At 34.9% G+C, this 14679-nt stretch overlaps 1 protein-coding gene across 1 annotated transcript in view; it reads left to right on the forward strand.

Moving 5' to 3' along the window:
• Positions 1 to 6861, forward strand: part of LOC145663052 (sialin-like) — a 127706-nt gene extending 120845 nt beyond the window's left edge. Inside the window, exon 11 of the mRNA XM_081729212.1 lies at positions 4247 to 6861. Coding sequence (XP_081585338.1) covers positions 4247 to 4480 — 234 coding nt within the window. The 3' untranslated portion in view covers positions 4481 to 6861. The remainder of the gene's footprint in view (positions 1 to 4246) is intronic.
• The last annotated feature ends 7818 nt before the right edge of the window (positions 6862 to 14679 follow it).

Genomic DNA, 14679 nt, shown 5'->3' on the forward strand with positions numbered 1-14679 from the left:
GATCATTTTTACAAACCAACTCACTACCAATTTTCCATATATAGAAAGTGCAACCCTCCATAAAGGAGAATTTAAAAATATGCTAAGACACATTGGGCCATATGCAGAGTCCTTCTGACATGTGATTAGTGTCATACTAAAGCGTTCGACTTACATATGCTTCCTGCAGAAATCTGGCGTTTAGCATGACGCTAATCATTTGTCAAAACGACTCTACATAAGGCGGTTTCTGTTTATTTTCAATAAAGAGTTAATACACTGAATTTCAGCTCAGTAAGTATAACGGCTTGCGAGATACTAATTTTTTCGCAAAAATTCGGATCCTCACCCTCCTTAGGATATGTAGCTATTATAATGAAAGCAATACAATATCCCAATTTGGATTAAGGCCTAACTACGTACCAAAAGTAATTTCATTTGACTTTGCAATTCGGCCGTGATGATCAAGCGCACACAGTTACATTCGATTTTTTTTTATATAATAATTTATATATTACAGTGATTCAAAAATGTATTTTTTCCAGTAGTTAGCTCCTCTAAAAACTCACAGATCTCGAAAGCCAAGTAGTAGTATAAGTCTTATTGTTATTATTACAATTAAAAATATCAATATCCAAAAGCGCCTGAAGTTCTTTTTTCACTTGGTAAGAAATACTCACCTCACGTAAGTAGACAGAAACAAGTGGAAAAGAAAGGGAAATGAAGATCTTGGAAGTAAAACGAAGACAAATTTACCAGTCTTCAGAAGATACTGTCTACAATGCAATGAGCAGAGAGGGTCGGTAGATCATACTGAGACGGTGGGTCATGGTGGGTGGTGGGTCGCAGTGGGTCATGGTGGTTGGTGGGTCGCAGTGGGTCACGGTGGGTGGTGGGTCACAGTGGGTCATAGTGGGTGGTGGGTCGCGGTGGGTGGTGGGTCACAGTGGGTCACATTTCGTTGACCCACGACTCACTGACCCACTCAGAAAACTTGACCCACTGACCCACTCCATCTCTGGAGTGAGATACATTCCACATTGTGAACCTACGGTACAATAGACTTCCAAACCATTGGGATTTAATTTGAAACCGGAAGTGGTAACCTATTACTTCCGTTTACAATAGAGCAGACTTTCTCTACCGATATCATAATATAACGACCTCCCTTTTATCACATCCTCTTTCCGGTGGAGGCGACTACTCCCCAAAGCTTATATTTTTATAGGTCTACATATAAAATATAGCACAATTTATTCTGATTTGATAAAAAATTCCGAATATTACATTACAATAGTCATCCAGGAGGCAATCCGCTCTGTGTAAACGACTCTTTTGGATCCGCTAATGCCTCTTCCCAGCGACTTCTACAAATAATTTCCGATTTGTAATAAACATATTATATTATTATTATTATTATTATTATTATTATTATTATTATTATTATTATTATTATTATTATTATTATTATTATTACTACTACTACTACTACTATTATTGCTGCTTATTGTTTACTGTCAAACATAAGTCTTACACACAAATACAACTTCACAAATAAAAACAAAGGATCACAAGTGAGATAAAGAATTTTCATTATATTCCTTGGTTCTATGAAGGTTTTTATATATACACACCACAAGAGTTCAATGAACGACAGATACGTAAAATCAGATCTATTGATAGAACCTTCATGGGCATATTAAAATTGTAATTTATTGTATTAACTAGCAGAAGTGCCCTTATTCGCACACGAGGAATAATGTTTATGCAAGGCAAAATCTTTGAAAGTAAAGGAATTCGTTAAATATGTAACGACGAGCAATGCCTTCTAAATTGCCTCTGAAATGTATGTAGCCTGGACGATAGAAAGAATGATTGGGTTGCGTAACTCACAGGTACAATGGTTCACTGTACATAATTTTTGCATAAATTTTGAACCCCTAATCTCCTCATCGAGTCGAAAATTTAAAAAAAATGGAATAGTACTTTTTTAGTTTTGAAGATCTATCTTTCTGCGTACAAAATTTGGTGGCTGAAATGAGAAAATCTGATGACAGACAGACAAACACATATATTTTTATATATTAACTAGCTTTCGGTTGGCTGGGGACTTCGCTCCGAGAGCCCTGCATTTGCTCGGGCTATGTCCTCGTACTTCTCGTATTCCTAACACATCCTTACTATTAAGGAGTTTCGAGATGTGGCCATCCTATTAAAACAAAAAAACCTTTTTTTCTCTTCCCTTCTAACGGAAACGTCAAAAATCGCTGAAACACGTCTTTAATTAGCGTGTCTCTTCTCTCAATGGATTTTCAGTCATGGTTATGTTATTTTAACAATTACAACACTCATCCTTTTTTCTTCCCTTCTAAAGGAAACATCTGGAGACGCTTAATCACATCTTTAATCATTAAAAAAAAAAAAAAAACATGGTGGCTCGGTGGTAGAGCGTTTGCCTCTTATGTGTGGAGTCCCGGTTTGATCCCCGGCTAAGTAAGTTATTGGTTGACAACATCAGGTTCGTGGGGTTTTTCGAGGTACTCTCTTTCCTTCCACATTTTCATTCCACCATCATTCATTTGCCTTTATCATCCGTCTCCCTTAGCCTAACATGGATAATCGTGCGACGTTAAACTGAAATATTTCATTTTTAGTTATTTTAAATCAAAAGCCTAAATACTAACTTTTATGCCACTAGATTCGGAGATATGGATACTTTACTACAATAATTGCCACTTCTAAATCTCCTCTTCCCCGTCGAATTTTTTTAAAAATCCTTCCTTAGTGGTACCTTGCATCACAAATCCTATGCTTCAATAACATATCTCTAATCTCAAGGAATTTCGAGATATAACAATCTTATTTTAACAATTGCAACCTCAGCTCTGCTTTTTTTCCTTTCCTTGTATGAGAAATATCAAAAAACAGTTAAACACATCTTAAATTATTTAAAATAAAAAATCTAAATACCAGATGTAATGTCTCTAACCTTAACAAATCTCGAGATAATGGTCATGCAATTATAATAATTGTAACTCCATCCTTTTTTATCCTTCCCTTCTAGGGCAAATATCAGTAAATATTTATTTATTTTTATTTATTAAGTCTTATTTTACATAGTGAAGTTAAGGCTAATCATGCCTTGTCTCAGTAAATCACGTGTCTAATTATTTTAAATGAGAAGTCCAGGTACCGAATATCATTCCCCTAACGTTAAGAGATTTCGATATATGGACATCTTAATATAATAATTGTAATTCCCACCCTTTTCCCTTTCTCATCCCCTTTTCTCCCCTTTTGAGTCAAATAAAAAAACGCTGAAAGACATGTATAGTTATTTTAAATGAGTAGTCCATATAGCAAATTCCATGTCCCTTACGTTCAGAGGACATTGGGGGAAAATTGTAGGTGGCGTACTTAAAAAGATAGGTTACATGCGTAATTCCTGTAGTTTTTGGACTTAACGTACAGCAGACGTATAACTGAAACTGCATATCTTATAATACTTTTCTGTATAAGTGTTCCATCTATACGTACTTTCAGTATGAAACAATGTAGGCGATCAGGATCTCACAAATGGACGTATATAACACATAGCTGACAAAGGTAACATAAGTATATGCATGTGATATATGGAAAACTGTTAGATGACAGACATCCTGCAACGGCATGATGTAACATCTAAGGGCAGTGCCTATGTAGCATACGGATAACGTATGCTCCGTACTGATTTCTATAGTAAGCAAGAGGATACCGTATATTTGTACAATATACCGCTGTCCGGAGAACGGATTTTTCTCTGTGGAGATACTGGAATTTTAAGATAATAATTGCCACCCCTCTTTTCCCCCTTCCCTGTCGAATTTTCAAAAATTCTTTCTCAATGGGACCTTATATCACAAATCCTATGCTCTGACCAAATTTCAAGTTTCTAGGTTAAGCGGTTTGGCCAATCAGTCAGTCAGTCAGGACTTCTTCTTTCATATGTAGAGATATAGATAATTGAAAGCTCTATAAGGTAATCGCTTATTAATACAAATGTAATAAATTTCAACTTTAATATACCCATGATATAGCTGTATTACCGTATCTGTCGTTTCCTTGAATTATTGTGTCATTTAAAAAATTATATACCAAATGTATATAATGAAGAGTATTTATGGTCGAGTTAAATCAAAGTTCTCAATCTATATTATTTGTGTTTAACCCTGCTCCATCATAATAATACCGGTATTAATGACTAATTACTTCCTTCTGAATTTTACAGCCTAGTGTAAATGGATGGAGAATTGTCTTCTACATAACCACTGTAATGTACGTAGTTGCTGGAAGTGCGTATCTTCTATTTGGAACTGCAGATGTCCAACCGTGGAATAACGTCACAGAACCCGAAAAGAAAAGTCAACACGAACCAGAAAAAGACCCAGAAGCAGCAGTTTCCGACCATGAACATCCAAACGAGTGTAATACAAACAAAAGTATAGCAGAATCAATCAATTAACGACAGAAATGTTCATATAATATAATACGCAAAGTATATAAAAGAGATATTACAACTGAATCAGATATTATGAAGTCAGTATATTGTGCAAGTGCGCTTGAATATGAAACGAAGAGTGCTTCAAGTTCTGCTGTATTCGTGCATTGTTTTCTTGTGGTACGAGAAAGCCAGTGTGTGACTGACATTTGCCAGTGAATAACTTTAATTTGAATAATGAGTGTGATGTATGATTTTGTGTGAATGCAATGACATTAAGCAAAAATTCAGTCTTATAATGCTTTGACTAAAATCTTATACATACCGTACAAGAATGATTCAAAAAGTAAGGTAATATCAGAAGATATACATAGTAGAACAGTGGTATGTTTTACTTTTCAATGTAGTCACCACAATGCTTGTCCAATCATTTCTTCCAATGGTACAAAAATGTATCGAAGAAATCTGCGTCAAGTTTCTCAAATCACATCATGCTGACCTTGGTTGTGAATATCGTACCACTCAAGTGCTTCTTCAATGACCCCAAAGACTATTTCAGGTAGAGACGATGTGTGTTTCCATGCTTAAACCGGCTAGTTCGTTGCTCGCCTTACATATTTGTCCTATTGGTACCGAATTCAGAACACCAAATCTACAGGTTTCCATGATATAGCGTTAACTTCTCACGTTGAGGAAGAATTTCTGCTGATAAGGTGCCGTTTAATCACAAAACTATAATCACTCTACCCACTTCCACGTTTGACCATGTTACCGTGAGTGCATCTATCTCGTATTGAGATGCAATATACACACTATCTAAAGGCTTTGTGATAAAGTAGTTATCACCTGATATGGTCTGGTAGGAAATTCGATCAAGAGGAACAATATACAGTCATGAGGGGTTTTGTTACCCTGCTTTTTGAATCAACCTCGTATAATATAAAGACAATTAGACTAAGTTTTGACGCATAGTTGTGTAACGTTTGGTACATCTTGCTCGGTAAAACAGATTGTTTAATGTTTACTTCAGAGACAAAGTTTACCCAGATAAAATGCAAGAAATAACATAATGAACTATGTTTAAATGACAAAGTGAACTTAACTTAAAGAGAAGCGTTTATACTACATATATAAAGAGAAATGTATATACAATATGGCATGCACTAAGAAAATGTAACAAAGCTTGTCAAATGACATAACCCCAATTGCCATGGATATTTTGCATCCGTCGTCAATTTTCAATGAACATATTCTCGGTTTTGTGTAGAATAACGTGTAGCTGGAGTCAAAAGTTGTCTTATGTGTAATGGAAGGTGCGGGAAACGATGCACAGAAAATGTGGAAAATGAAAAGGTTATTCGTTGTAAGCGATAAAATAAAAGGCTTTTTAAACATTGATTCAAAATCACTTCTTTCCAGAGACTTGTATCAAGTACTGTGAAAATGAATTCCGTGGTTATGGTATCTCAAATAGCGTTGAACTTAATACAGTGCTGTATGATATTTTCGTAAAGGTGAAACAATATTAGTCTGACTCAAAACAACTAGTTTTATTATTTTTAGAGACGTGAGCTAGGGTTAAATATTCAGAATAATGCGTTAAATATTTACTATAATGCATTAAATATTCAGAATAATCATTACATGTCCAGATAATGCGTTCAAAATAATTCTTAAGTAGAAATCACGCTACGCCGCTGAATACAAGCTTCTATTTATGTAGTACAAAAATGTAGCTTTTGCATCATCCCACAGAAAATATGTCTGTTTCATCTTCGACTCTAATAGTCTTTGTCACTGTTTATGAATTCTCAAAAGTTAAAGCTGGATTTTCCTTGACTAATTCTCTAAGGATCAAGCTGCTACTATTGTTTAAGATAAAACATGTGTTACATTATTTACAACATATTTTACAACACTGTTGAATTTTCAATATATTAAAGTTGTCCCAGAAATAATTAGTTTGATATGTCAGACTAAGAATATTCCTTATCTTGGAGATATCAAGTGTCGGTTGATACCTCACATTTTCTGTACATTCTTTTCACGCATTTTGTATACATATGGTGCTAAATTTTATACTTATAATTATGTTAATTGTACTTAATTTTGTATGACAATTTTTCATATCTATGTGTCATATGATGTTAGCTGTAATTCTGTAGCAACTATGACAATTCAAAGTAGTTTTATTTACAAACAAATTTAGGGAGGTCAGTGTAATTACCTAGAGTAAATATGCGCTAAACATAATTAAATAGAAACACATACATGTAGGTTACCATTTAGTCAAAGAAATGAAAACCGTGTTGATGTAAATAAAACTAGTTTATTAGTAATATTTGCCAATTAACTTTCATGCCCTTCTTAGCACTCTTATTTTCTATCTGCACACAGACAATGAGTCAAATGAAAAGATGAAACATCGAAACAATCTGTCTTTGTAAGCATTTATTTTTACGTGTGTTATTGTTTGACCGTAATCAGTTATGTTCGAAATGAATATATTGCTGTCCTAAAATTTATATTTTTTTGAGGAAATGGTAGGATCAACCTGCAAATATATTGTAACCCAAGGGCGCCGATTTCTCTGTAAATTTAGAGGGGCCCATTCAGATGCAGACGACATACATATATATGAAGATTTTAAGACAAATTGCATTCAAATTATGCCAAATATTGTATATTCACAAATACAATGAGGGGGCCCACATGAGCTTTGGGGGGTCCCGGGGCCCCCTGCCCCCCAGGATCGGCGTCCTTGTTGCTACCCTCAACTTTGTATTGTTCAAAAAAGTAATAGGATACACCAGTAAATACATCGCCGCTCTCAAATTCGTATTCTTCAAATACCGGTACTTATAAGATCAACCAACAAATACATTGTTTCCCTCAAATGTATATGATTCGAAGAAGAAATAGGATCCACCAGGCAAATACCTCGCTACCATCAAATTTATATTCTTCGAAGAAATAATAGAATATTCTTCGAATTACTTTAGTATCCACCAAAACTTACCATGATAATTATTTCAATAAATTAAACTATTTTTATTCCTTTTAAACTTTGTGTTTCCTTAATACTTATCATTTATTTCGCAGAAATTAAAAATACACTTGAATCAACTATGGCTTCCTCACTTAATATACAGCCTAAATAAAACAAGTTTAAACAAGTCTGGCCACAACGTTTGTTATCATAAGATACCGCACTATTGTCCTTGTTGCCCTGTAACTAAATATACATAAACGTTATCGTTGCATCTTCAAAGAAGTTATAGAGTCAACAAGCAAAAAAGAAGTAATTGAATGCACTAGGCAAACACATCGCTGCCCTCAAATTTATGTTCTTCAAAGAAGTAATATGATCTATTACCAAATACATCACTGATCTAGCGTCATATAACTTCTTCAAAGAAGTTATAGGATTCGCAGCAAATATATTGCTACCTTCAAATTCTTATTGTTCAAAAAAGCAATAGAATCCACCAGACAAATACTTCGCTGCCCTCCAATCTATATTCTTCGAAGAACTAATAGGATCCTTCAGCAAATACATCCCTACCCTGAAGCTTATATTCTTCAAATAAGTAATAGGGTCAACCAATAGCACCTTAACTATGCAAATTGAGAGTACGTTATTTGAAAAGACTTAAGTAGCTAAGTCCATGGCTTAAGAAACGTGAAGATTCATTGCCGTAAGCCCGCCATTGAATCCTTTCCTGTTCCAATTCAATTGAATCAGGATTCTTATAACGTGGGTCTCAACAGCTATATTTACCAATGAGGATAATGAGGGCGGATGCAAGTGACGAGACCACGAAAATAGGTTTTGAGGGAAGCTTACAAAACATTTTGAGCGTGAAGGCTCTATAGTACATTTTGAGATCGATGAAGAGTGAGGGCGAATTCAGGAAGATAATACATTTTGCAGGCAAGCAAGGGTTAGGGCATATATACACTGTCGGATATTTTCGAAGCTAAGGTATAATGAACATTGTGCAAGGTTTGCTAAGTCCAAATCCAATCTTTGATGACCAATAACTCAGGAACAAAAGATCTCCACTTAGAAATTAAATGATTATGCAATAATTGTTCGAATGATGATGTGGGATAGCTCCGAGAAAATCCACAGACACAATATTGTTTACTATAAATTTACAGGATTGAACCATAGATCCCTTTGCACCAGAAGCGAGCACTCTACCAATGAGTCATCATGCGCGTAGTAGGCGGTAATGAGTTCTGGACTGGAAAGTTAGGAGCATTGGCTTCGAAACTCAATTGATTTATTTAATTTTCTCTATTTGTGGACTATTAGAACTAGAACTCTGTTTAGATCATTCATCGAGCTTTACTAAAAACGTCGCAGAATGTTTTTCTTTACTTTCATTTACGACGGATATTCAAGTCAATCTTTTTTTTTTTTTCTCAGATTTAAAACTGAATCTCAGAATGAAAGTAATGCATGCAGTAGGAACAGGAACCTATGTCCTGTTACTGTAGGGAGCACTCGTTTCGCGCGCAAGCCAACAACAGTGTGAATGTGTAGGTGGAACAGTGTGTAATAACGAAATTGTAGTGAAAGAGAGCATAAAATCAGCTAAAATTTACAGACTTCAGTCACAATACAGTGACGAAACATTCAGTTGTAGTAAGACATGGTGAAAGCTCTTCAAAGATGCTCGTATATCTGTCCTGACGATACCAGTCGTGGTGAATCTCAGCCCTTAGCAGTCATTCGTAAAAATATTCAACGCGTTGAACAACTTATCATTGACATTCGTCGCATAGCCTGTCGTGAAATTGCAAAAGGTATATGTAATCTTTCATTTGTAAACACAATAATTTAGGATCATTCGCTGTTCCGACGCGAAGTACAAGTTGGCTACAAAAACAGCTTTCTGCTTTTGACCAGAAATTGACTAAGAGTTATCAAATTTCCCTTAGAATCTGGACCTAGCACCAAGTGATTTTCACTTGTTGGGATCATCAAAAGAATTCCTCGGAAGTCAACACTCCAGAGTGATGACTAAGTGAAGTGGACTGTCAGAAGTGAAGTGTCAGATGTATTGACAAACTATTGTATGCTAAAGCATTCCAGGCACTAGTTAAACACTGTGATCACTGTACGAGTATAACTTTAGCAGGGGGTTATGTGGAAAAACATAACATGCAGTTTCCACTACTTTTTATATATAATTTTTTTACACAGGTATACAGTTTATTATTTTTTAATTATTGTTTTTCAGATAATTATGGATGGTAATTTAATCATCGACTAACGGAAGAGGTGCATAATCAAAACAATACTGGAAGACAGAAAATGCCGAAAAGATTCGATGGATATGGGTTACAGAATTTCATACACCTGCACCAAGTAGACTAAATTTATAGATTACGCAATAAATTTGATTAAACTGGCTGTCTCTCGCCAACATCATTTAATGTCTATCCAGAAGAAAGAGTGGAAAAGAGAATACATAATGAAGAGAGTATTTCGGCAGGGGGGTAGAATGATTAGGTGTATATAGTATGCAGATGATATGGCATTTGTTTTGGAATCTGAAAAGAAAATCAATAAGGTGTTAGAAAATTTGAGGAAGGGCTGTGAAGAATATGGGATGAAAATAACTATTAGAAACACAAAAGCCTGGTGATTGGCACGAAGCGGTCGGTGTCAAATATAGAAGTAGGAAGGGAGAAAATAGGACAGGTTACTAGTTTTAGATACTTGGGTAGTATTATTAGAGATGATATGAAGTGCGAACATGAAATAAAAGCAAGGATAGGAATGGCGAAAGAAGCCTTTAGGAGGAAGAAAAGTCTATTTGAGTTGAGAAAAAGACTCACAAAATGCTTCGTGTGGAGTATTAAGTCGATGGCGGCAGAAACATAGACATTACGCACAAATGAATAAGAACGACTTGAAGCTTTCGAAGTGTTGGTGTGGAGAAAAATTGATAGAATTGGCTGAATTGAGCGGGAAACGAATGAGAAGGGTAGTATTTGGTGTGGAAAAAATATTTTATTGCTGAGAAGAGAAACTAGTTGGGACATTAGCTAAGAAGGAACTGTACCATGAGAGACTTGCTACAAGGTATAGTGGCAGGAAAGAGAGGGATAGGGCGAAAGAGGCTACAATTAATGAACGATATCAAAACAAAAAGATCGTACGTGAAGACAAAAAGAGTAGCTAAAGCCTGTGAAGCATGGAAGCTTCTCATAATTGACCTGCCAATAATGACAGAATATGTAGGCCTATAATGATGATGATTGATCCATCTGTAATGCGCCAAAGAGTGATCGACCGGACTGCGTTACTACTCATCAGAACAATGAAATGTTATTTGTACAGGCATTTATCCAAAGCCCAAAAAATCAAAGAGGAGTGCTTCTCGTGAGTTAGACATTCCCCGTAGATATTTGGGACGTCTGACACAACATTTTGGTATCACCTAAGACTATTTCATAGGTTTTTAGAGGATGATCCAGATTGTCGTTTACAATTGTGCGAAGTAAGGTTGAGTACAAAAAGACAAATTGAAGACATCATTGGAAAAGTATATTGGTCAGAAGAAGCAAATTTTAAATTTTCAAGTGCTGTTAATAGACATAACTATATCTATTGCGCAACAGAAAACCTCCATGTAACACTCGAACAATCAACAACCTGGGGTTACAGTTTGCGCGAGCCTTTCAGGTCAAGAGGTCATTGGGTCTATCTTTATTAATGGAACTGCTACCCATGACCTATATCGTAACATGCTACGGGGCAATGTTATTCCACAATTACGGTGATACCACGATAATGATTACTTCTATTTATAGTTTTTTTTTTCATAATCAAGAACTCATGACGTAATAGTACATCACTACCAATGGAAAAAACATGAACTCTTTACAAAAGCGTAACTAGATTTTTTCAAGGGGCCAATAAAGGGTCCAAGAAAATTTTGAGGGGGTCATTTCCAATGAATGAAAAATTTTATTCACACAAATTATATATATATGTTCAAGGTGAATGTTTTCATCTTTGTTGTTCATGATTTTACTCTTACTCTTTTCAAAACAGTGAAATGAAAGAATTTACTACCTCAAACAACTAGGATCTTACTATTCTTGTGAGCAGCAGCAAAGTTAACAATTTCTTCAAGATCTAACGATTTATCAATTTTCTTTTAAATATAAAGTAACCCTAAGTTTTTCAACCTATCGTCGTCATTGAATCCCCCCCCCCCCCGCTAATACACCTTTTGGATGTAAAGTGGTGATTATTTTAATTATTTAGCTACATGATCCAAAGCAGTTTTCCATCTCACTGATTGCCTTATCAATAGTAGATAGAAAAATGTCTCTTAGTGCATTATCTTTAGAAAATTTTGTTTTCTGCCTCCAATGAAGGAAGAGTTTCATCCAAATCGAATTTGTGATATGTCTATAGCAAATGTCCAGTTCGTTTTAACGAGGAACCCCTATTGTCTATCTGTTTCCGGCTCTGGAATTTCAAGACCAGTTTCTTTGCATATCTCCAAACATTCTTGGTAAATTTGTTCGCACGTTGTTCGTTGAAAGTCATATTCTCCAGACCTCATCTTCGACAGCGTTTGAACTAGTGAATCTACAAGAATTAAACCTTCCAACATGCCTGAATCTACTTGAGATAAGGCGAATTCAAAGTTATAGCACGGCAGCAGTCATCTCAAATTTTAGCAGCCCGAAAACATTCCCTCGTACAGATCACACTAGTTTGCTGGATGGAATAATGGAAGTAAATAAATCTCACAAGTGAACACTCTTTGAAGCAAAGGGAGGAAATGTGTTTTTCTTTTCCTAATACGAAGCAGTGTTAGAACAGACATTTTACTTGGACCTCTTACAGTAGAAAAAGGTATACGTTGTTTCTTTATTCCTTTCTTTCGTTTATTTGCCTTCTCCAGGTTTAAAATTTGACGTAAATTCAAATACACAAACATTTCACACCCACACCGAATGGCCAAAGCTCAGCGGTAGAACATCAACTTAATATTCGGAAGATAGTGTGATCGATCCCTCGTTAGTAAATATTTCGACATACAAGTTCACCAAGATTCTTCCTCAAAGTCGCTAGGTATTTTTTATGGCCAATTGACTCATTTCTCTCATTTCTATCCTCTGAGCCTCGGATGTTTCAAAGCCTTAAAATAAATTCAAATGTAGTTGAAGTAACTTAACGTTACTATCCTGTAGTTGATGCTAAAATAATATTGTTAGTTTTGAGATTAGATTTAAAGGAGGGACATTAATTAGTATATCCTGTTGAAAATTCATGTTACCACTGATTTACTGTTCTGAATAATTCCTACAATGTAATTTTCTCAGAAATGCTTAAGCATATTTTTACAAAGAACAAATATAAATCTGCAATAAAATTGGGTATTCACTGACTGAACTCACTAAATGATATATCCAGTCTCACAAACTCCTGATGTCTCTCTGATTACTAAACATCAGATAACGGGATGATACAACCTGGTCACGCGAGTAATTACCACTTTTACATAAAATAACATTACCGCAACAAAGTTATATCATCTCTGTACCTTGCCTGATGGTTAGTAATCAGGAGATTGTAGCACTGGCTCTGTGATAATCTTCGTAATTCCTCTATGGAGTAGCATTTTTGGGATTAAGCTACAGTTAAAATCATTTAAAACAAAACACTTCTGAACGATTTATTTACAAAGAATAACTGGTATAACTACATTTCACCAGGCTTTAGTTAGTAGTATAGGTCCACCAAGCGCTGACTTTGTTTTCCTTGCAGGTCGCTAGTATCACTTGTTAACATCGTAACAGATGGTTTCTACAGAGTTGCCAATAGCCAAGTGCGTTAGGAAGGTAATCAAGAGTGAGAACCAGTATCGGTAGTGAATAGTGGGTGTTGGTAGTATTTACCATGTTAATTTTCTCAAAAGGAAACAGATGATACGAACAACAGAGAGAATGATTGTTTCAGAAATAATAATAAAAACTTTTGCTCTCTTCTTTTACTATATATTAAACAAAACGGCTCGATATTAAGATTCTTTGATAATAATAATAATCATGGGCAGGTGATTGGGGGGGTCAAAGGGGGCAGTTGCCCCGCACTTTTTTGAAGTAACCCATTAATGTATATAGTTTCATTTGGAAATGTAAAGTTTTTGTATGTATTACTGGTTCATAGAAAAAATTATACCATATAATATTTGCCGTTGCGTGAGTACGTATTGGTGTCTTCCCGTGGAGAAAGGAAACTACAGAAATTGCATGTTAATTGCCACAGAAAATAACCGAAGAATCAACGTATTGAGGCACAATAATTCCAGAATACTTTCAATTCTTACAAGGGCTCGATATGTTAGGCGTTTGAAACTAATTGAGAGAACATTTCGCAAAAAAAAAAAAAAAAAAAAAAAAGTATTTCACCAGTTATTCTTTAATTGCACAAAAATTTAGATCCTAAAATGTCTTTTCTTCTTTCTAAAGTAACGAATATTGATTAAAAAGACCGTAATAAAAAGCAACAACTACCTTTTCTATTGTTTTGTAGTGTAATAATCGAGCGAAGTGGTGTGTTTAGGGGTGTACGAGTGTATATACAATTAAATTTAGTGAATTCAACATAATTCTAGGTTTTAGAATTATTTTGTATAACTGGAGTATGGAGTGATTCTAAGTATTGTGTTTTGGTGTATTCCAAGAACGTGAAAACTGAACCTAATGGCAACGAACATGTTTCGGGAAGTTGCAAAAGCAAATATTTCTTTAAATGTCGTAGCACATGGCTGTAGTATTTACTGTCTTTCATTTTCTAACAGTAATAACATACATTTAATAGCAGTTAAAAATATAAGTTGTTTATTAATCCCCAGTTTCAATATAACTTCTACGAAACAAGCCTCATTATTCATTACTATTATTAATATTATCCTTTCTATTTATTTATTTTGCTTTATTATTAAATAATCTGATCACACAATTTTCCAGACAGAATTTTTAGGTGTTCATTAGCAAGAAATCAAATCTCTTCTTACACTTTCGTTGTTTAAGAGTACAAAGGGCTAGTACCTACTTGCGTTGCTCTTGTCAATTTACTTAATAAAATATGAAATACGATATACGACATTTTAACTGAAAAAGATAGTATCCTATTAGTTATACAATCTTTCGTCAAAGTGTTAGAAACAACCAGGAAAACT

This window comes from Thermobia domestica, chromosome 10 (genome assembly GCF_964235325.1).
Source record: "Thermobia domestica chromosome 10, izTheDome1.hap1.1, whole genome shotgun sequence".
Lineage (NCBI taxonomy): Eukaryota > Metazoa > Arthropoda > Insecta > Zygentoma > Lepismatidae > Thermobia > Thermobia domestica.